Source organism: Urocitellus parryii, chromosome 11, assembly GCF_045843805.1.
Source record: "Urocitellus parryii isolate mUroPar1 chromosome 11, mUroPar1.hap1, whole genome shotgun sequence".
Lineage (NCBI taxonomy): Eukaryota > Metazoa > Chordata > Mammalia > Rodentia > Sciuridae > Urocitellus > Urocitellus parryii.
In genome coordinates this window covers 107,260,903-107,285,183 of record NC_135541.1, presented here as the reverse complement: position 1 = coordinate 107,285,183, position 24,281 = coordinate 107,260,903, and the positions used below count along the sequence as shown (strand labels likewise).

The 24,281-nt window shown below is 31.7% G+C and overlaps 1 protein-coding gene across 1 annotated transcript in view; it reads right to left on the bottom strand.

Moving 5' to 3' along the window:
* The window catches only part of Sycp1 (synaptonemal complex protein 1), a 114,651-nt gene that overhangs the window by 74,623 nt on the left and 15,747 nt on the right, over positions 1-24,281 (bottom strand). The window contains exons 12-16 of the mRNA XM_077791408.1: positions 21,619-21,727; positions 6,513-6,607; positions 5,831-6,015; positions 4,337-4,404; positions 337-398 (exon numbers count right to left, since the gene is read on the bottom strand). Coding sequence (XP_077647534.1) covers positions 337-398; positions 4,337-4,404; positions 5,831-6,015; positions 6,513-6,607; positions 21,619-21,727 — 519 coding nt within the window. The remainder of the gene's footprint in view (positions 1-336; positions 399-4,336; positions 4,405-5,830; positions 6,016-6,512; positions 6,608-21,618; positions 21,728-24,281) is intronic.

Sequence of the window (24,281 nt, the reverse complement as noted above, 5' to 3'; positions counted from 1 at the left end):
ATATCATGCCTATTTTTTCAGATTGATCTTTGCAGCATAATATTCCAATGTACTAAATTTATAGTTATATAATATGCATATTTTATTTAAATGTGCCACCAACACAGATTTAAATAATATAAACATGTTGAACAAGACGGTTAATGAACAAGACGGTTAACAAGATGTATAAAAACTGGTACAGATAAAATTGAAGCTTTAAAATCAAATATTATTTTTATATTTTAGCCAAAAACTTAATATAAAATAGTTACAGTGTAAGAGTATAAATCAGTGGACTCAATATTTTTTGGAAAAGTAAATGTTATATATTAATAGGAAAGGTGGTATATTTACCAAGATTTTTTTCAATTCTTCAAGTTCTACTTCTTTGTTATTTTTAAACTGAGTCATCTCTTCTAAAATAAGCAAAAGAATATAAATGTGTTAAAAACAGGATTAAAAGAATAGGAAAGTGGGGCTAAATAATAATGATGCTATCTGAAAGGAAAAAAAAATTAATGCAACTCAAGTACTATAAAACACAGAAGAAGCACAGATTCCAAATTAACTAACTAAAATAATAATGGATAAATATTAATAGTAATGTTTTTATAAATTAATTCCACAGCTAAATGAGCCAAATGTTCACAAAGCAAAATGAACAATGTACCTACATAAAATATATTGTAAATGAAGTCAGTATGTACCTTTATCTTCAACTCATCAATACCTAGTTAAATCTACCTAACCTAAATCTTCACTCCAAACTTAAATGAAGTTATCTTTCCTCAAGCTAACTCTGATCTTGTACTTTGGATTTCAACATTCCCACCTCCTCTTAGACTTTATCTGCTCTATTACTAACATGTACCAACTCTATGTAGAGGAATCTTTTATTTTTCCTATTCCATCTAAAAACCCCATTTGAATATAAAACAAATAATAATTAATCTTTCTGCCCTTCCAAGCTACCATCAGAGGGCTGGGGATGTAATTCAGTTGCAGAGTGCTTACCTAGTGTACGCAAGGCACGGGATTCATTCCCCAGTATTGGGGGGGAGCGGGGGAGAAGGTATGCTTTACACTGTCAGATTTCTCATTTTGTTCCGCAAATTTTGTTAGCTACACATTTCTTTCTTAAATCTATGCAAAACTAATGCCTATCTCCATGACATGAATAAAATTATGATCTCAAAGGTTAACATAACCATTTTATGATGTAACATCAGTTTTCATCATTATGAAGCTTGATAGTATTTGATACTATTTTCCCTTTATCAAGACCTTGCATTATTTATATTTCCTGTTTCCTCTCTAACTCCTCTTTTATTGTTGTTTTTTTCTTGTTAATAACCTTCCTTCCCTAGTGATGTCCAGTTGTCACCTAAAAATGTACTGGATCTCAAATATTGTCTTTCCTCACAATTATGGGTTATTGATTATTAGAAATATAATAGAATTACTGAAAATTTATCAGACTACACATTTTTAAAAACCACTTACAATAATTGCCCACAATCTTTAAGGAAAAGTCAACAGAATATGACATATCAATATATAATCTAAAAAAAAGAAATCTATAACATGCAAAGCCTATTTAAGCAAAAGTTTCATTTTAAGTTAAAGTATGTAATTTTTTAAAATCTAAGGACTGAAAACAATGCAATAGCATGTCTCTACACACTCTTTCACCTCAATCTAAAAAAATTTTAACAACACACACACACACACACACACACACACACAAAATTATTAAAACATGACAGCCTACCATTAACAAACCAGAAAGCCAAAGAATCCTTGGGGGAAAATAACTTGCACTAATTCAATGAAAACTGAGTAGAACAACTGAACCAGGTTACCAGACCTCCTTCCTCAAAAAACAAAAATCATAAGAACTGTTGTCAAAGGAACACAGCAGTGCCCCAAATACCTCATGATCCCTAAGCAAGATAAACATCCCTTATACCAAAAGACAAGCTACCATACCCACCTCTCCTTGCAGTACCTGCCTCTAGTTCCCAGAATCAGAAGAATCATTCTCATTATGTGTGGGTAAATATGAATTCTTACGTAATTCAATGAGTAAAAAGTCAGATATCAACAATCTGTGAATACGAGTAAAACTATGAAAGACAGTCTCCAAATTCAACTAAGAGAAACTACAACTCAAAGAGAAAGAATTAATAGAGCCAAAAAAATAGATGTTTTGTTAAGTGTAATATGTTCCAACAGAATACTATGATGCTGAAATAGGTTATCTAGTGCTCTCAGAATTTAACATTTGGCAACTGAGATTTTAAAACAGCAAAATAAACATAGTAAAAGATTTAATTAGTGGGGGAGAAGTTAAAAAAAAACAAAGTCCTCCAAAATTTAGGGAAAAGAACAAAGAAGGAGACGGTATAAAACAAAATATAAAAACATACAAAGGCTAGATCCAAAATTTCCAAACTCTATCCATCAAAACTTCTGAGAGAAAACATTAACACTTAGGAGAAGAAATAATAGATGAAAAATTTTCAGAGCTAAAAATGACAAGCTATCCTCAGATTAAATAGCCCATCAGAAGAAACAGCAGAAATATGATATTCCATTTTAAAACAATATTCTCTCATGCCTGTACTACTCAAATAGCCTCTAAGCCCATTTCTCTGCTTCTGCTTTTTTCCTCATTACCTGTACTCTTCACACACCACCAAATTTATCTGACATACAGAAGATAGTGAGCTTTTTAAAAAAAAGTCAAAAATCTCTTGATGATTTTCCTTCACTGTTGGAATAAAAATTCCTTTCCTTGAACCTACCTGATTTACCTCCCTGAGTTCATTTCATTCCTCTCCATATCAAGTTCTCCCTGGTACCCAAGTTTCACCTAATATTTTAAATCTCAGTTATTTTTTAGTCTCAGACAAAGGCCACCCCTGATCACCAAATCTAAATTAGGTCATATTACTCTAACATATTGCATTATTTTGTTTGTGGGCATAGGGGAAAGGGAAAAATTCAAAAGTTATTTCAGAGTTAAAATCTCTCAAATTATATTATAAATTATATATTAAAAATTACAAATAGCAGCAACTAAAAAACCAACTAGATGTGAAGCTAAAAGGAGAAAGAAGAAATTCCAAGATTTCGGTTTGAGAACTACACTACTACCCAAAGAAGGAAATAAGCTATATTGAGACCCTATGTGATTGTTAATGTTACTTTTCCAAATACAAAACTTTCTACACTCACCCCATCATCCTCTACCACTATCCAAAGACTCTTACGGTCTACTTTTAAAATCTACCTCTTCCATAAATCCTTTCCCAACTATGCAACCCAAGATTCATTTGGCTTCCTTTTGGCATCAGCATTTAAACAGCTCCGACAATAGAAATCTCTGAGCATTTACCCCAAATATAGAAACACATAAAAAATACAAAGACATATTTTATACTGTTATAATATAAATATGTATTATTTTCATTATAAAACATAAGAACAAATATAATTTTTAATATTTTCTTCCCTTCCCCTAATATAATTCTTGCTAATCCTTCATTTTGGACACCACTGATCTAAATGTTTCCTATGTTCAAACTTTTTCTCATAATAATTAGAAATGTCACAAGGACATGGTATTTGACTTCCTCTATATGTTCCCACAACATATAGACAATACTAAAAAAACACACAGTATTGTTTCATAATTCTAGAATTTCTTATTCAAACTTCTCATAATGCATTATTATGAGAAAATCACACTGTTCATTGAATTTGTAATATGACTAATATCAGCCACTTAATTTCAATACTGAGCTGAACTGTTACAAATAAATATCCATTAAAGATATTTTAAGAATAAAAATTATTCCTTAATCTACAACAAATGCTCTCTTTAGACATGAAAGTTGTAGATAACATAACATAGGACCAGGTTTTTATATAAAAAGTTCATAATCCAACATAAATGATTAAATTTTAAAATTCAGTTAAAATACATAGACATTTCTTACCAAGCATTATTAAGGTCTATGAATCTTAGAATAAGGAAAAGAGAATACAAACATCTCATAGGCTATTTACATTTCCAGATATCAATGACCTAAATAATGAAAATGAATCGTCTTTCTTAAGATTTAAATTACTGGAGTTGGGGCTGTAGCTCAGTGGTGGAGTGCTCACCTAGCAAACGTGAGGCACTGGCTGGGTTCAATCCTCAGCACCACATAAAAATAAATAAATAAAGATTTGATGTCTGTCTACAACTAAAAATGTTTAAAAAAATTTTAACTTCCTATATTCAATTATGTTTTCATAATTTGCCAATATTATCAAAATAAATGTTATATTCTCTAAATCTTACCCAGTTCATTTGATTTCTTCTGAAGCTCCATGGTAAGTTCTTTCAGGTGATCTTCATTTTTTCCCAATCTTGTAAGACATTATTTTGCAATGTAAAATATTTTTATCAGAATACATCTAATATCTAAAACTAGTATAGTTTCTTAGAATAGATTCAACCACTCAATTAGTAAACATTTATTGAATATCTATATAACGTTTTAAAATATCACTATTATAAAAATATGACTATTATAAACATTATTGTACATTTATTACATCTACACAAAACCTTAAGGTTATGATTATAATTTGTCTCTTAACTATTGATAATCAAATTAATCTATTTTAGAACTTTGAGACTGAACATAATTATTATTATACTAAATTATGCCTAAGAAACAATCCAAATTGCAAAACATGTATAATTTTCTTGCTTTTGCCGACTTTCTGGTTTTTGCAAACTACAAAATTGAGATAATTGGAACAAATGAATCTAAGGTAACTCACAATTTTAAAATTTGAAAATTTCCCGGATAGGTCAATAAAGAATATGTAAGAATATGGAAAACTAGAAGAGCTAATTTTCTTCCTTTACTATGCATAATCAGTAAGATTAAATTACGATGGTACATAATTGGGATAGTACACCATGTAGCTACTGAAAATGATATACAGTCCTTATTAATCAAGAATTTGGATATTAATAACAGAATAAAATGGCAAATTAAAACAGTATTTATGTAAACATTACACATAAAAGAAAAAGACACATACAAAAGAAATACTGGTAGGCCCAGGCTATGACTTGGGAAATAGATCTGTTCCTCTCCTGTACCCTCCCAAATTTTATTAACCCAAAGCTAATGAGACAGAAATATTTACCAGGTTTCATAACACAGCTTTATTTGAATACTTTCTTAATATCAAGAAAAACAGAGATAGTCTTAAACACTCAAGTTTTATACAAACTGCTATTTAGATGAAATGCAAATGAATATTTTACAGATAATCATATCCATTAATTTAATAAATATAGAGTACAACCTACTCTATCCAGAATAGTTACTAAGTTTATAAAGCAGATATAAGGTTATAGACCCCAGTGAAACAAACTTCCCAGCCCAGAAATTATTCCTATGAAGCTAATAATAATCCAGTTTCGATAGATATGTTGTAAACAGTGTAACACACCATCTGTGCAATTAAAATGTGCCAATAAAAATAAATATGTTCTATTTCTATATCAGCACTTAAAAGTTTGTGGATAAAGCTTGACTCTATGGTAAAGAATGCATGGGAACTATCCTAAAGAATACCTGCTTTTAAATCTTTACCTGGGATGGGATATCTGCCTACCAAATTAAAAAAAAAAAATATTCCTACTTTATACATTAAAAAAAAAGACTTGGCTATAGTTGTTACAGGAATTACACAGCAGATGACAATGAACAGAAATGGTACTGAATATTAGAAGCAAACTGTTTTTATTCATTTAAAATAAGAAATAGTTCACCTTTGCTGTTCTGTTCTCAATAATTCCTCCAAGTTAGAGATAGTTGTTTTAAGATCAGTAATCACAACTAAATGGGCGGCTTTGGCTTTATTAAGTTCTTCCATTTGAGCTTCTTTTTCTTCAGTGAGCTGACATATTTTTTTTGTTGCTATCTGTAAATCTTCCTCTGAAGCTTTCTGAGTACTCTAAAATAAGTACAAAACCAAAGTGATAATTCAAAGGCCTTAAGGAAAAAAAAACCCTGAGGTTATCAGATTCTATAAGTTTGCTGCCTTTTTCGTTCTTAACTTCTTCCTATTCATCAACCCTTCCACTCCCCGTAGAATACCCACCCACTTATTATTTAAAATCACCATTTTTCAAATCCCACCTATAGCTCCAATTTCTCCATGGAATCTTCCTAACCAATCCAACCCACAGAGTTATTTCAATTCTTAGAACTATTATAGTAATTTATTACCCTAAATCACTGTTGGTATACCCAGCTTGATCCTGTATTTCACTTATATTTTTGATATGTTTTTATCCATTGTCTCTGACTAAATTATAAGCATTTTGTAGACTGGTATTTTCTTCTCTATTTGAAGCTCAGGGTTCTTGTACATAGTATTATATTCAATAAATATTTGTTCATTATTGATAATGTGAGATTTACTACACCTAGTCAGTTTTTAAATCATACCACACTTATTTGCAAAGACATTTTAATATCTTCTAGTTCTGATGTCAAAAGGTCCTTCTTCTCATTTGATTCTTTTAAGCTTTCATTCTGTAATTCTAAAAAAGAAGGTTATAAAAAGGTAGTACTTAGTAGAAAATACATACCAAGAAAACTAATTGTTACTTGTAACAATTACTTTTTCCTCCATTAGACAACACAGTCCAAAACGGGAGAATTATGTGGCTACAGACACACTAATTTTAATCAAACTTTTTTGATCAAAGAACTCAAAGACTAATTATTTTTAAACCTATTAAATATTTATAATTTACAATAGCATCAAAACAGACATATAAGAGGAAGCAACTCTGGTAGGTGGATTAAGAGACTTCCCTTATTTGTATTTGTATCAGACAGCTTACATATATCATGCACTGTTTCATTCATTATTAAGAATACGCTTTAGAAATAGAAAAGAAGTTTTATCACTATTTTAGAGTATACAAGACTCAGTGAGGTTCAGCACCTCAGCTCAAATAAATAAAGATACTGTATGTTTATCTACAATTAGTTTTAAAAAATAGTATTATGTAAACAATGCATATAAAAGGAAAAGATACATACTAAAATATTAAAAGCAACTCATAACCTAATGGTGAAATTATTTTATTTTCATGATTGTCTATATTCATTTTTAGCTTTTTGTTTGTTTGTTATCAGAGACTGAAACCAGGGGCACTTAACCACTTAGCCATATCCCCAGCCCTTTTATTTTTTGAGACAGAGTCTCACTAAGTTATCTAAGGCCTCACTGAGTTGTCATTTTTAGTTTTCTATTATAAATATCAACTATTACATTCCTTCATTTGAATATTAAGTTATGAAAAAAGCTTTTGGCCCCACTTAATGGCTAATGTTTATTAAATTCTAAGTCTCAGGTACTAGTATATATGTGTTTTATATGTATGCATTATATTTTTTATTTTTTGGTACTAGATATTGAACTGGAGCCTTGTGCATGCTAGGCAAGCATCTCCCATTCTTTTTTCCACCTTAATTTTGTATGTGTGTGTGCGCTGTGGATTGAACTGAGAGACTTGTACATGTGAGGCAAGTACTCTACCAACTGAGCTATATCCCCAGCCCTTCCACTTTAAAATTTTGAGACAAGATCTCACTGAATTGCTCACAGGCTGACCTAGAACTTTTATAACTCTTCTGCCTCAGCCTTCCAAGGAGCTAGGATTTCAAGCATATGCCACGTATCCAACAGGTGCATCATTTTTATACCTCATACACACTCTAGGAGAGGAAAGAAGTTCATCATCTTCTTTGGATTCAAGTTATATTACATCTTCTTATTCTAGCTACCTGGCCTTGACCATGACTGAATCAGTTTGACTCTAATTTTCCCTGGAAAATTAGAATCATAAATATTATTCATATCTTGAATGCTTCAAGATAATACAATTTAAAAACCTTAACTACAGTATATAGTATATAATCAATAAAGGCTAACAACTATTATGATGATGAAAATGGTGATATATACAAGAAAATTGACTTTAATATTCATGGTAGACAAACAATTGCAAGTGCTAATGGGTATATGCAGAGGACACTTAAGCAAAATAGATCAACAGGGGTAGAGATTAAGGGAGGCAGGGATAAAGAGGGAAAGTTCAGGGAAGGCTTCTAGAAAATGAGAGTTGAGTTGAAATATTTTAAAGAAATTAAGAATTGGTAATAATAATAGGAGTTAGTTTGGTGTGGTGATAACACACCTGTAATCCCAGTGGCTCGGGAGGCTGAGGCAAGAGGACTTTGAGTTCAAAGATAGTCTCAGCAAAAAGTGAGGCACTAAACAACTCAGTGAGACCTTGTCTCTAAATAAAATACAAAATAGGGCTGGAGATGTGGCTCAGTGGTCAAGTGCCCCTGAGTTCAATCCCCAGTTATCCACCCATTCCCTGACCCAAACAAAAAAGAATAACAGGACAGGAGTTAGGAGAAAAAAAAAATTACAAACAGGTAAAGTGTACAAAGGCAAAAATAGAAGAGACTGGATAATACATTCTGGAGTCTAAATGAAATGTAATTCAGTTATATGTCTTAAAGTATAAGGGGGTCTAAATTGTATACATGTATTGAATTATCACACTGGACTCCACAAATATATGCAATTATTACATGTTAATTTTAAAAGTGATAAAGGATAAGGGAGGAGTCATCACAGTTATGATTAGAAAGATAATAAAATTATAATAGGATTTATATGACTTGCTTAGAATCTTTTGCTTTATAAGCCACGAGGACCATGCAAAACAATTAAGGATGTTAAATAATAGAATGTTGCTTCAGGTTTTTTTTTTTTAAAGTTCCATTCTGGGGGGAAAATGCATAGAATGAAAAGGTCACTGGTCTTATTCTGAGTATAAAAAACATAAGAAAAGTACATCAGGAGAGAGGGCAATAATGACTAACAACTGTGGTGTTCATTATGACTATAAGACTATCAACAGACTATATGAAATAAATACTAATGATAGACATTATGATCTACCAGACTACATCATAATCACAAAACCAGCCTTTAGGCACACATGGGAATTAAAAATGATTTTCCAAGCCAAAACTTAAATTTGAAGTGCTCCTCAGTTCCCCTAGGATGCCAAAAGATTCAAATGCAAGTTTTCCCTATAAAAACATTCTTAAGTTCTAGTCCAAAAGATAAAATTACATCTTCTGGATCCACAGATGAAGTTATACCACCTCATGATCCAAAAACACAAGGAAAGCAAAGCACCAAGAGCAGAATCTGGTATAGTATAAAAGCCATCTTGGAGTTACAAAGAGTTCAGATGTCAAAATTACTAGCTATGGAATAAAAAATAAGTATTTTTACATTCTTTAAAAATGAAAAGGAAGTTATCAATAAACTAAATAAAATGTCTACAAATGATACGTTAAACTGAAACTAAAAACTGCACTGTTGGCTGTTTACACCTCTAAGGAGGAGTAAAAATTCAGGATTAAGTACAAAGAATATTAAAGGCATAACACTCCTGACAAAGTAACAAGATTGTACCAGGTCAAAAGCAAACAGAAAGGGCTGGGGATGTAGTTGAGTGATACAATGCTTTCCTAGCATTGGGTTCAATCCCTAGCACCACAAAAAAAAAAAAAAACCTGCTTTTTATACTGAGGACATATGAGATCCTGGCAAAGTTTAAATCTGACTTGAAATTATGATAACATAAAGAAAAGAAATATTAAAAGCCAAAAAATAGAGTAAAAAAATTTCTGTACAATAATCTGAGAAACTCAGTGTAAGAGGCAAAAGCAAATTAGAGGCAGATTTGTAGGCCAGATTGCTATCAAATGAGTTGTTCAGGGAACCCCAAGTTTTGAAACTAACTTAAGGTGGTCCCAAATGAACACAGATACCATGTAGATGGCATAAGTAAAGGCAAATCCTCCCAGGAGAAGTTTAAGAAATACCTTAAAGTATTCTTACAAATAGTTCTTCAGGTTAAAAAACAATGCGCATAAAATCAAAGAGAACAAGGCTTACAAGTAAACAGTCCAGACTAAAAACTATCAGAAACAAAATACAGGATGAGGACCACAGACATTTAAGATAAAGAATTATCAAAATGAAACTATAAAACAGTGATACTTAGTATATTTAAAGATATTTTGAAAATCCTGAAAAACATAAAACTATATAAAGTAGAATAGTAGCATTGAAAAGAATAACATTTCAGTAACTAAACATCTCAGTAACTAAAAATTAAAGAGTTTCATAATGGGTTAAAAACAAATAAGAGAATTAGTGAATCATGAGATAAATCAGCAGACTTTAGCCAAAATAAGACACAGAAAGACAAGCTATTTTAAAAAAAAAAATGAAGACTGGCACAGCTGATAAAGTCAGAAAATTAACAGTTGTTTTACTCATTTTTTTAAATTTTTTTATAGATTTTTTTTAATATTTTATTTTTTAGTTATCATCGGACACAGCATCTTGGTATGTGGTGCTGAGGATCGAACCCTGGCCGCACGCATGCCAGGCGAGCGCGCTACCGCTGAGCCACATCTCCAGCCCTAATTTTTTTTTTTTACTCAGAAAAAGTGAGAAATAGAATGCATACAACATCTGAAGGGATTACCAAGAATTTTTAGGAAGCAATATTAAAGGATACTAATTTATACTTTCAAGGAGCCATAAAACAAAACTATACCTTAAAATATATTATTATAACTACTAGAAAATCAAAGATAAATAAATAGCTGAAAAGCTACAAGAGAGGGAAAAAAATACCTTATCCTAAAAGACTGAAGAGTTAGGGTAATAATTTTTTGAACAACAACAACAAAAATATACAATAAGCAAAATAAAAAGCTCCGTGGACAGGCTCAGTGACGAAAAACGAAAACAAGAGGGGACAAAGGAAAGAATCAGTGAACTAGAAGACAGGACAATAAAAACTAGCAACTTAGGAGGCTAAGGCAGAAGGGTTACAAGCTTGAGGCCCCTCAACAATTTAGTGAAGGGCTGCGGATGTGGCTCAAGCGGTAGCGCGCTCATCTGGCATGCGTGCGGCCCGGGTTCGATCCTCAGCACCACATAAAGATGCTGTGTCCGCCGAAAACTGAAAAATAAATATTAAAAATTCTCTCTTTCACTCTCTCTTTAAAAAAAAACAATTTAGTGAAGTCCTAAGCAACTTAACTTAATAAGACCCTGTCTCAAAATAAAAAATAAGCAGGACTGAGGATTTAGCTCAGTTGTAAAGCACCCCTGGGTTCAATCCCCTGTACCATTAAAAAAAATTAGCAAATCTGAACAGACAGCAGATAGAATGAAAAATAAATTAGAGGGTTGGGGCTGTAGCTCAGTGGTAGAGCACCTGCCTCACATGTGTGAGTCACTGGGTTTGATCCTCAGCACCACATAAAAATAAAGACATTGTGTCCATCTACAACTAAAAAATATTAAAAATAAATTAGCAGAGTTTTAGGGATCTGAGGGAATATAAAAACAACAAAATATCTAACTTTTCATGTCATCAAGAATTCCTGAAGGACAAGAGAAAGAAGGCAAGGCTAAAAAATATTCAAAGAAATAACAGCTGAAAATTCCCCCAAATTTGGAAAATACATAAGATGCAAGAATCTTAGCAAATCTCAGAGAGTAAGGTCAAAAAAATACAACAATACACATATTTAAAATTCTGAAAACTAAAGGCAAAGAATCTTAAAAGAGGCCAGTGATGAAGACCTCACACACAGGGAGAAAACAATTAGATAACAATGAATTTCTTATCAGAATCATGGAAGTCAGAAGGATGTAGCAGAGTATGGGTGTTTGCTGGTACATTGTATTTTTTTGGTCATTGGGATTGATCTAAATATAATTTAACAAAGATCTACATCCCCTAACTCTTAATTTTTTTTTCTTTTTTAAGACGGGGTCTTGCCAAGTTGCCAAGGCTGGTCTTGAACTTGCAATCCTCCTGCCTCAATCAACAAGGTAGCTGGCATTGCACCTGGCCACAATATGTTTTAAATCACTGCGCCCAGCTGAAAGAAATACCTATCAACCAGAAAGAATCCTATTTAAAAAAAGGAAAAAAAATTACAACATTCCCAGATAGAGGAAAATGAACTGGATTTGCAAGCAGACGTCCCTAAACAATAACTACAATAAGTCCTCTAATAAAGAAACAGTGAAAAGACAATTGTGAACATCAGAAAAGAACATGATAAACAAAAATATAGGTAAATATTGTAGGTTTTCCTTCACTTCTTGAATTTTCTAAGTTATGTATTATACTGAAAGCAAAAAAAATTATAATACTGTATGATGTGGTTCTAAATGTGTATAAAGGAAATATTGAAAACAATTCTATTACAAATGGGAATGGTAAAAGATGTAAAACAATGAGTAAAGAACTCTGTACTTAAACTTGAAAAATAATGATATCAGTAGATTGTGTTATCATTACCAAGAGCAGCCACTTTTAAAAGTCTGTAGAGAGGGGCTGGGGTTGTGGCTCAGTGATAGAGTACTAATCTAGAGGCACTGGGTTTGATTCTCAGCTCCACATAAAAACAAATGAATAAAAACAAAGGCATTATGTCCACCTACAACTAAAAAATATGTATTTTTTTTAAAGTCTGTATAGAGACACACAAGAAAAAAAAAACTTAAGTGCAAACAGGATTCTAAAAAAAAAAAATTCAAGTAGCCCTCAGGAAGATTGAAAAGAAAAAAAATAGAAAAATAAAAATAAGAGGGAAAAAGAACAGACTTAAGCCTTTATATACCAGTAATTACATTAAATGTAAATGATATACATGTAAAAATTAAAATAAAGAGCTAAGCATACTGGGTTTTTAAAAAGCAACTAAACTATATGATAGCTACTAAAATCTTATTTCATATATAACAACAGATAGTTTGAAAGTACAAGGTTGGAAAAAGATAAAACGTATAACTATTAGTCAAAGGAAAGCAAGAATGACAACATTAAATCAAGTAACATACATAACAGACATCAAAGCAAGAAATTACTAGAAAAAGAGATTATATAATGATAAAAGGTCCATAATCAAAAAGACATAGCAATCTCAGTATAAGTATACACAAATAAAAAAGCTGCAAAACAAAACAAACTGTTACAACTGAAAAAGACAAATCCACATTGTATTTGGAGACTTCAACATTCCTCTATATATAAACTACAGAAAAATTAAGACAATTGGCTGGGATTGTAATGGCTCAGCGGTAAATCGGGACCAGGTTCGATCCTCAACACCACATAAAAATAAAGGCATTGTGTTGTGTCCATCTACACCTAAAAAATAAATATTAAAATATATATACTTAGGGGCTGGGGATGTGGCTCAAGCGGTATCGCGCTCGCCTGGCATGCGTGCGGCCCGGGTTGGATCCTCAGCACCACATACCAACAAAGATGTTGTGTCCGCCGAGAACTAAAAAAAATAAATATTAAAAATTCTCTCTCTCTCTCTCCTCTCTCTCTCACTCTCTCTTTAAAAATAAAATAAAATATATATACTTTAAAAAAAAGAAATTAAGACAAAAAAAAAATCAAGATTAAAGAAGGCCTCAACACTAAAGAATAAAAAACTCTCAAAAATGATGTTATATTCCCTAGAATATGTGAAAATGTTACCTTACACACAAAAGAGTCTTTGCAGATATGAATAAGGATCTTAAGATATGAAGATTATACTGTTTTATCCAGACAGACTCAACATAATCACAAAGGACCTCCTAAAAGAATGGCAGGAAACTCCAAATTACATTAGAAAATGTGACAATAGAAGCACAAGTTGAATAATCTGAGGAAGGCAACACAAGCCAAGAAATGCATGTGGTCTCTAAAAGCTGAAAAAGACAAGGAACATATTTTCTCTTGAGAGTCTCCAGAAAGAATAGACATACCAAACTTCAAGGTGAAGTTAGTCCAAAAAATTCATTTTGAGCTTCTGATTCTCCAGAACTGTATGATAATAAATTTGTGTTGTTTTCAGCCACTAAGTTTATGGTAGTTTGTTATACAACCAACAAACAACAGGATCTAATCAACAGCAGAATACACATTTTTTTTCAAGTGCCCAAAGAAAATATAACAACATACATAATCAATCAAACCCACAGGAGGGTCATAAAAGAATTCTTAACAAATGTAAAAGAACTGAAGTTATATAGAGTATGGTTACAATGGAATCAAACTAGAAATCAGTAACAAAGATAATAGAAAATCTCTAATGGCATAGAAACTAAACAATACACTTCTAAATAATCTATTGTATGTCAATGAGGAAGTCTAAAGTTTTAAAAAATACATTCTTAAAAAGAGTGAAAATGAAAATACAATATCAAAATTTGTAAGATATAGCTAAGCTTAGCTGAGACACTATTAAAAGAATCAGAATAGTTTCAGAATAAATGCATGTATTCTAAAAAAAAGAAAAAAAACTTTAAATCAATAATCTAAGCTCCCACCTAAGAAATTTAGAAAATAAGAACAAAACGAATCAAAAGCAAGCAAAAGGAAGGAAATAATAAACACAGGACTGGGGCAATATCTCTATAATCTCTACAGCTCAGGAGGCTGAGGCAGGAGGATGGCAAGTTCAAAGCAAGCCTCAGCAACTTAACAAGACTACCTCAAAATTAAAAATTAAAAAAAAAATGCAAAAAGTAGGCTGGGAATGTGGCTCAGTGGTTAAGTATCCCTGGGGTTCAACCCCTGGTACCAAAATTAAATAAACAAATGAACAAACATAAGAAATAAAACATAAGAAATTGAACATAAAAACAAAAGAAGTAAAAGAAGGAGTTATTAGAAAAAAACAAATTGGCAAACCTTTAGGAAGAATCAAAAAGAGAGAAACACAAATTACCAATATCAGGACTAAAATAGTAAACATATCACTACAAACCCAACAGGTATCAATAAGAAAATAAAATAATACCATAAACAATTCTATAAAATAAATTTAATAGAGGGGTGGTAAGAGGAAGGATGAGGCTACGGGGATGGGAAGGACAATAGAATGAGATAGACATTATTACCCTATATACATGTATGATTACACTACTGGAGGGACTCTGCACCATGTACAACCAGAGGAATGAGAAGTTGTGCTCCATTTCTGTACAATATGTCAAAATGCATTCTACTGTAAAATTAATTAATTAAAAATAAATAAACCTGACAAATTACAATAGACAAATTCCTCAAAAAGATAATTAAATATGAAGCATAAAATTTTAAGAGCTTTATAACTATTAATGCAAATTATTGAATTTATAATTATAAATTTTCCAAAAAAGAAATATCTAGGCCAGTTATATGAAGAATTATTCCAAAATGTGTAAAAAATTAACCTGAATTTTGTAAGAATTAACACCAATTTTATACAATCTCTTTAAGAAAAAAGAAGAGGAAATATTTGCCAATTTATTTTATGAAGTTAGTATTACCCTGATATCAAAACCAGACATAAAAGTACAAAAACAGTAAACTATAGACTAAAATCCTTCATTAATATAAATGTAAAAATCCTTACTAGAATGTTAGCTTATCAAATTCCACACTTATATAAATAACAATTTTATACCATGACAAAATGGGGTTTGCTCCAAAGACACAAGATTGGTTCAGTATTCAAAAACGTAATAGACCACACTAACAGACTAAAAAAGAAAAATTCATTAGAATATCTATCAATTCAGGAAAAGCACGGGATAAAATTCAACACCAATTCACAATAAAAAAATTTTAATACGTGAAGAGCACACTTGTCACACACTTGTTGTCAGGGGGGAGAATCCTTGCACACGCCAGGCAAGCACTGAACTACATAGCTCCCTCCAGCCTTTTTATGGGTGCCAGGGTTTGAATTCAGGGTGCTTAACTATTTTATTTTATTGAGATTATTGTATTTAATTGAGACACAGGATCTCACCGAGTTACTTAACACTTCACCTTTGCTGAGGCTAGCTTTGAACCTCCAATCCTCCTGCCTTAGCCTCTGAGCGGCTGGTATTATAGGCATATGCCACCACACCCAGCTCTTACTAAGTTGCAGAGGCTAGCTTTGAACCTGTGATCCTCCAGCCTCAGCCTTCAGCTTTTTGTCACTATAATGAAATATCTGGGATAATTAACTTAAAAAGAGAAAAGGTACTGGATGCAGTAGTCCAAAATTGGTCAGACCCACAGCTTGGGCATATTGGATGGCAACAGTAAGAAGTGCCTGATGGAGCAAACTGCTCACCTCATGGCCAGGAAGCAAGAGGCAAAGAGGAGGCGGCTGCGGTCCCCACAATGAACTAAAGATCTCTCAATAGGCCCCTCCTCCTAAATGTCTCACCATCTCTCTCAATAACACCGCACTTTCGACAAAGCCTTTAATACACAGAGTTTAGTGAATACTCAACATCCAAACTATAGCACCAGAAGTTAGCTCAATTTGATAAACAGTTTTATCAAAAAAATAAAAATAAAGCTACAGCTAGCCTTGTAATTAATGGAGGAAACCTAAATGCTTTTTCCCTAAAATATCAAGAGACCAGACAAGGATCTTGACTTTCAGAATTCTTATTCAAAATGGTGTGGGAAGTTCTAACCATTGCACTAAGGTAAGAAAATAAAGAAAAGTGGGGGGCGGGGGGGGTAAGGGATTAAGCAATTTATTTCCTCATGACATGACGATCCACATAAAAAAATCCCAGAGAATTAAAAAAATTCTAGAATGAATTGAGTTTTAGCAATGTTAAAGGATAAATATAAACACACCAAAATCAATTGCTTTTCTATATACTAAAATATGAACATAAGAAAAACAAAATTAAGAGCATAATACTACTTATATTAATTCAAAAAATTAAATAATTAGGTATACACTTGACAAGTATAGAACTGTGTTGAAAACCACAAAATTATCATTAATGAAATCAAATAAGATGAAAATAGAGAAATACTATGCTCTTAGATTTGATGACAGAGCAAAAAAGATCAATTCTTCCTGCACTGATATACAGCTTTAACATAATTCCTATGAAAATTCTACAAAGGATTTTTGTAGAAATAGACTAGTTCATTCTAAAATTTACATGACTGGGCACACACCCTAGAATACATAACACCGTCTTCATGAAGAATAACAAAGTGGGAGAAATTTTTATCTGATATTAAGGTTTTCTATACAGCTACAGTAATTAAGACAATGCACATGCCTGTAATCCAGCAACTTTGGAGGCTGAGGCAGAAAGATCAGCAACTTAACAAGACCCTGATTCAAAATAAAAAGAGCTGAGGACGTAACTCAGTAGTAGAGCATGACCAGAAAATGTCTAGCATGAGTGAAGCCCTGGGTTCAATCCCTAGTACTAGAGAAAAAGATACTTTCGTGTGTGTGGAGAAAATATAGGAAAAAAATCTTCAGTTTTAGAGCTAGACAAAGAGTTCTTACACTAAAGAAACAGTTTATAAAAAGACTAGCTGTTAAATAAAATTTCTAAGTTTGCTTTACAAAAGATGTTGTTGAGTGGAAAAAAGGCAGGCTGTTGACTTGAAGAAGATACATGCAAATTAAATTTCTGATGAAGGACTAATATCTAGACTATATAAGAACTAATGAAATCAACATTTAAAAAGGAAACACTCTAATAAGAAAATCAGCAAAAGCCACAGAAATACATTCCACAAAGAATATATACAGATAAATATAAGTACTGAAGAGATCTTCACCATCATCAATCAGGAAAATACAAATTAAAATCACCAGATACCTCTACATAATTATCAGAATAACTAAATAGTGACAACAAATTCTTGAGCAGATATATAGAAATGGATTATATACATAGTTATAAAATGGTAAAAATGGATTATATACATAGTTAGTATGAATACAAATGGTAAAGCCACTCTGAGAAAGTTAAATAACTATGTAACTACCATACAACTAGCAATTGTACTCCTGAATATTTATCCCAGAGTAATAAGCCAGGAATAAAATGTACACAAAGCTATATTAGATTAGAAAACAATTCCTTTATGACAAATAGTATTACTAAGACAAATAAGAATCCTTTTATAGGGCTGGGATTGTGGCTCAATGGTACAGCACTTGCCTAGCATGTGTGAGGCACTGGGTTGATTCTCAGCACCACATACAAATTAAAAAATAAAGGTACATTGACAACTAAAAAAATATTTTTTAAAAAAGAATCCTTTTATAATGATAAAAACTTCACTTTACCAAGGATGTATAACATTCTAAAATCTGAATGCATCTTTTAATAAAGTAACCTCTAAATAAATGCTTGTTTACAGAAATACCAGAATATATTTAAAAATCAATAAACACGTAAGATTTTAACTTGCTACTTTCAAAAATGCATAGAGGCAGACCAAAACAAATCTATGCCTGAAATACAGAAAATAGAGGAAAATCCCAAAACCCTAGGAAATAAAAATAAACTAAACAAAACTGATTACCAAAAAAAACAGAAAACTTATAAAGTCCCATTCATTAGAAGAATGAAATTTTTTAAAAAGTAATAACACCCTCCAAAAATTAATAAATAGCAATAATAAGCCTGGGATAAGATTAAAATCACTGGAGTTTAGCAAATCTATAGGAAAGAAGTAATACATCATTGTTAACCTCTTTCAAAAATACGCAAAATAAAAAAATAATTCCAAGCTCATTTATTGAGCTTAAATACCAAAATATGACAAAATATGAGAAAGAAAAATTAGAAACCATCTAACTTATGAACATGGGTGCAAGACTCCTAAACAAAAATTTAAATACATATTATGTAAAACCAAGTGAAACAAAGTATTAATAAAATTAAGTATATATTAATATAAGTAAATAATATATATTAATATATATTAAACATATATATAATTAATATGTATTATACTTAATATACATTAAGTATATATTAATATAAGTATATATTAATATATAAGTAAAATTAAGTATATATTAATAATGTATTAATAAAATTAAGTTTATAGCCAGGGATAAGAAGTTGTTTAACATTAAAAAATAACATTAGAAAATAACTGCAAATAAAGGCAAAAAAAATCATATGAAAATCTCAATATATGCTCCAAAAAGCATTTGATAAAAATCAATAATATATTGAGAAAACATAAACTTTAGATATTATGTAGAATGGGCAAGATTTTTCCAGAGAAAAGACATCATTGTCTGAAATCTCTCTTTTCTTATTACAATACAATGGGTAAAATTCCATAAAAAGTCAACTGGGTACAACAAAGATAAGTCAAATGACAAAACAGCAAAAGAAAGGAAGGAAGCAAAGGAGAAAGGAACAAAGGGAGCAAGAGAAAATGAGAGGAAGAGAGGAAAGACAGACAAGTTGGTTGCCATGGGGATGGGGAAAAAGGCAATGGAGAGCTAATATTTAATTTACATTTTTGCAAAATAAAAAATAGTTAGAGATGGATGGTGGTGATGGTTGTACAACAATGTAAATATATTTAATACCATTTAAATGTATACTTAAAAAGGTTTAAGATGGCAGATTTTATGCTATTTTGCCAGTTTTAAAAACGACAATAAAATAGACCAGATATAGAAGTAATGGAGACTATAAATAAAATATTGATGGTTAATATTTTCAAAAGGATAAAAAATATGATTTTTTAAAGAAGAGAATTTAGGGCTGGGGATGTGGCTCAAGAGGCAGCACGCTCGCCTGGCATGCGTGCGGCCTGGGTTCAATCCTCAGCACCACATACAAATAAAGATGTTGTGTCTGCCAAAAAAAAATTAAAAATTAAAAATAAACATTAAAACACACACTCTTCTCTCTCTCTCAAAAAGAGAGAGAATTTAATCAGAACATTGGAATCTTTAAAAGAATCAAGTAGAAATTTAGAAAGAAAAATATATGATTAAAGTTAAGCATTCAGAAGATAAGTTTGGAATAAATTAAATATAGCAAAAGCAAGATTAGAAGACAGGTCATTAGAAAATAACCAAACTGAAACAAAGAAATGGAAACACACATCTGGAAGATATATACATTTGGGAAATAAATAAAAGTGATTTAAATGAATATATTTCAGTGGTTATAAGTTTACAGAATCACACAGAATTATATTTATTCATGACTAAGACTGTTTCCAGTTTATATAGGATTAAGTATCAATTCATGTGTTCAAACATCTATTGATCTTCTATTATGTGCAAAGCAAAATGTCGGGCACTAGAGTTACACTTAAGATGTTTAAAGAGACACAGTCTCTGTCCTCAAGACTCTTAGTCATAGGAGACAGAGGATAATGCTTAAAACATCTGAAGAGAGCTGGGGACATAGCTCAGTTGGTAGAGTGCTTGCCTCACATGCACAAGGGCCTGGGTTCAATCCCTAGCACCATAAACAAACAAACACACACACACACACACACACACACACACACACACATACACACACAATGAAGAATGAAGAAGTGTTCACTACAACTGAGCCAACACATTTGAAGTAGAAAGTTCATTTTGGGTAAAGGAAGTAGTCAAAAATGTGGATGAGACAAGATCACAAAATGTAGCAAAAAGTTAATTTCAATATATCTACAGAATAGATACAGTAATGACAATAAGATAAAATTGGTAAGCACAGGCTCAAAGAAATAATTATCTGCCATGTAAAGAAGAGGTAATGTTTTGAAGAATAAAAAAATAAATGCCACAGGTCCCTATGATGTTTTGGAAGATATACGGTGTCTCGTAAACTATACTATGCCTTCCAAATGTCCTGCCATGTGAACAAGTTTGAAAACTATTCAATAATATTCTCTATATATGCCATTACATAGAAAGTTCTTCATAAATGGATCCAACATTTCTTTTACAGTCTCATCTGAGTTCTCTAAGATGTAGTCACACCTGTAATTTTATCAAAATACCCTTTCATACTTGCACAAGCCATTTCTTCTGCCTACAATGTCTCCTCCAAGTCACTGTCTATTTACTGAACTATTAATCATCTATGGGGGCTGGGGATGTGGCTCAAGAGGTAGCGCGCTCGCCTGGCATGCATGCGGCCCAGGTTCGATCCTCAGCACCACATACAAAGATGTTGTGTCCGCCAAAAACTAAAAAATAAATATAAAAAAAATCATCTATGGTATGGTTCAATAACTTTTCTGTAATGCTTTTCCAAATGTCTTCCTCTGGGAAAAATAGCTTCCTCCATATTATTCCCATGGAATTCATTCATTTATAATTTATGAGTACTTCATATGTTTTGGATCCTGTTCTAAGCACTTGAAATCCATCAGTGAACAAAAAAGACACAGATCCCTATCTTTTTGGAACACAAAGTTGAAACTTTGGGGTAGGTTAAAAGCATAGAAAAGGGAAAAGTTTTACTTTGAAAACACTCCCCAAGTGATTCTATTATGACAACTGTTCCAACCTGGAATTACAGCACCAGAAAATAACTACAACAAACTTTATTGTAAATAAAGTCAAAATTTTGATCATAACAAGGAATACATATGACACATTGATATATTATGTAAATTCTTACTTGTCTTTTCCTCTAATTGATTAATTTTTTCTCTGGATTCCTCTAGCAGAAATGTCAAATCTTTCATTTTATCTTCTTTCTCAGCACTTTGGATCAGTAGTAGTGATAACTAAAATGAAATATTTTTTAAAGCGTTATGAACATCAATACCTTATGTACATGTATAAAGACACAAATGGTATAACTCTACTTTCAGTACAACCAGAGACATGAAAAACTGTGCTCTAGGTGTACTATGAATTGAAATGCATTCATGTCATGTATAACAGATTTAGAATAGATTTTTTTAAGTTATAGATATAAAAAATTATATAAAAAGTTAAATGTGGCACCTAAGCCCTTATCTCCTGTAATTGTTTTATATACTTCTCTATATACTTTAGATGACTGTATGTACTGAGTATTTCATACATGCTTGCATAATAAACATTTATTTTTATTAGGTTTATTAAAATTAATGAACAAGCTAGCACAAGATACCCAATGTTATACTGTGCATTTCAAGTTATTACTGAGAAGATGGCATAACAGAGTGTACTGATTTGTTCATTCAATAGTATTGAGCACCAGAAACATAAGTATTGCATATATGAATATTAGGAAAGTCATCTTCAAGGAACTCAGAGCCTAGATTGGGAGACAACTACACTAGTAATAAGATGAAAGTGTTATAGGAATCATGAACACCTAAATCAGTCTTGGAGAAAGTAATCAAAAATTTATTCTCAAAAGGGCTGAAATGATAGATATGTAGCAATGAATCACGCAAACATTGGGAAATGAGTATTCTAGGCTGAACACAAAGGATGGAGAGATCGTGCTTTATTCACATAACTGAAAATATTCAGATGGTTAAAAGAGTATAGCATTGATGTGAAGAAAAGGTCAGAATTAAACCTATAAAAATAAGTTGAAGACTTCAGATCCAAGATGACAAAAAGACCTTCTCTCCCCTTTTTTCACCTCCAAATCACCCAAAAATTAACTGGGAAAACAAGAAAAACAGATTTAATCATTTATGAAACCACATGAGTCCATAAAGTTCATAAGCCACAACATATTTAAAAAAAAAAACAAGCAGCTGGATGGAATGGACCTAGCTCAGAGAAGTAAAGTCAAACTAAAGAGACTGCATAGAAAAGTACTAATGAGAAGCAAAATAACTCACCTCAAAGAATGCCATAATATTTCAAGAATTAGAGGTAACAGACACTGTATAGGTGAGTATAAAACAAGAGTCTAAGTACAAGGAAACTGAAGTCTGTAAAGGGTAATAAGTCCTCTCTAGGTTCAGTCAACACTCCTACCCAGGACTCCACTACTTGACATCTACTGTAGTCAGAGAACTGACCCTACTCCATCTTTGCAAAGGAAGACAAGCATATCAATTTTAAAAAATAGGAGTTGGAGGATGTAGCTCAGAGGAAGAGTGTGTGCCTAACATATGGCATCAGGCAAGTTTATATCCCCCCCAAGCAGGAATTTAGAAGGCCACAAAAAAAAATCTTATAAATAATATTTAGGATTCCCATTTCAGGATGGGGGCAGGGCATCAGGGTGAATAGGACATTAGCTGATCACCCAATCAATTTACAAAGAAGTCTAACAATCTGTAAGCACTATACATGTCTCAAGAACACCAAAAAGCTTTTTTAGCATTATACTCTGTTTCTGTGCTTTTCATAATAAGCATTATTTTAACTTTTTGGCGGGGGGCATTTGGGCTTGAACTCAGGGGCACTAGGCCACTGATCCACATCCCCAGCCCCATTTTGTATTTTATTTAGAGACAGGGTGTCACTGAGTTGCTTAGTGCCTTGATCCAACACCTCAGCTTCCTGAGCCACTGGGATTACAGGCATTCACCGCTACTCCCAGTTGCATTATTTTAACTTTTAAAAAGATTTCCTTCTTTAGGAAATCTGATTTAAAGATAAAATACAATTGCTAACAACTCTTTCAAAATATCTAAACAAAAAAAAATACTATCATGTAACCACAATTTAAAACTCTTTTAATTTCTTTGTATAATTTTATTATTTAAGCATATCCTTAACTGTAATATTTTATGTCAAATAAGAGGAGAAAAACTGAAAATATAGTTGGAAATAAGATTCCTTTTTATGTATCTCTTTTTATTTGCAAAGCAGAAGGCTTGAATGTGATATGTATGAATAAGGCTTAAATATATATGTGGCAAAATGATAATCTGAAACTGACATTCTTACAAATGTCAAAGGGTATAGACTTACCATTTTCAAGTCTTCCACTATATGATATTAATAGAAAAAAGCAACAGAATGTTTTAGTTTCTTTTCATTGGTGTCATGGATAGGAAGTTTCAAAATAAACTGTAAAATGTGAGTTGCATGGTCAATGATAATCTTTACATTTTATTAGGTTTTTTTAATCTGAACAAAATTTCTTATATTTTTGTAGCAATGTAAACCAATGTAAATATTGTATAAGATTCATTATAAAAAACCAAGCATTCAGTGAGTACATATTTAAGTCAATAAAAAGTAAACTGGCTAAGCAAAACAGTAAATATTTAGATACATATAATAAAATTCTCTCAGAAATTTATCATGTAGCCAGCAAACAAAAATATCTCTTGATATTTTAAGATTTTATGAAGTAACAAATTTTACAAAGAATATAGC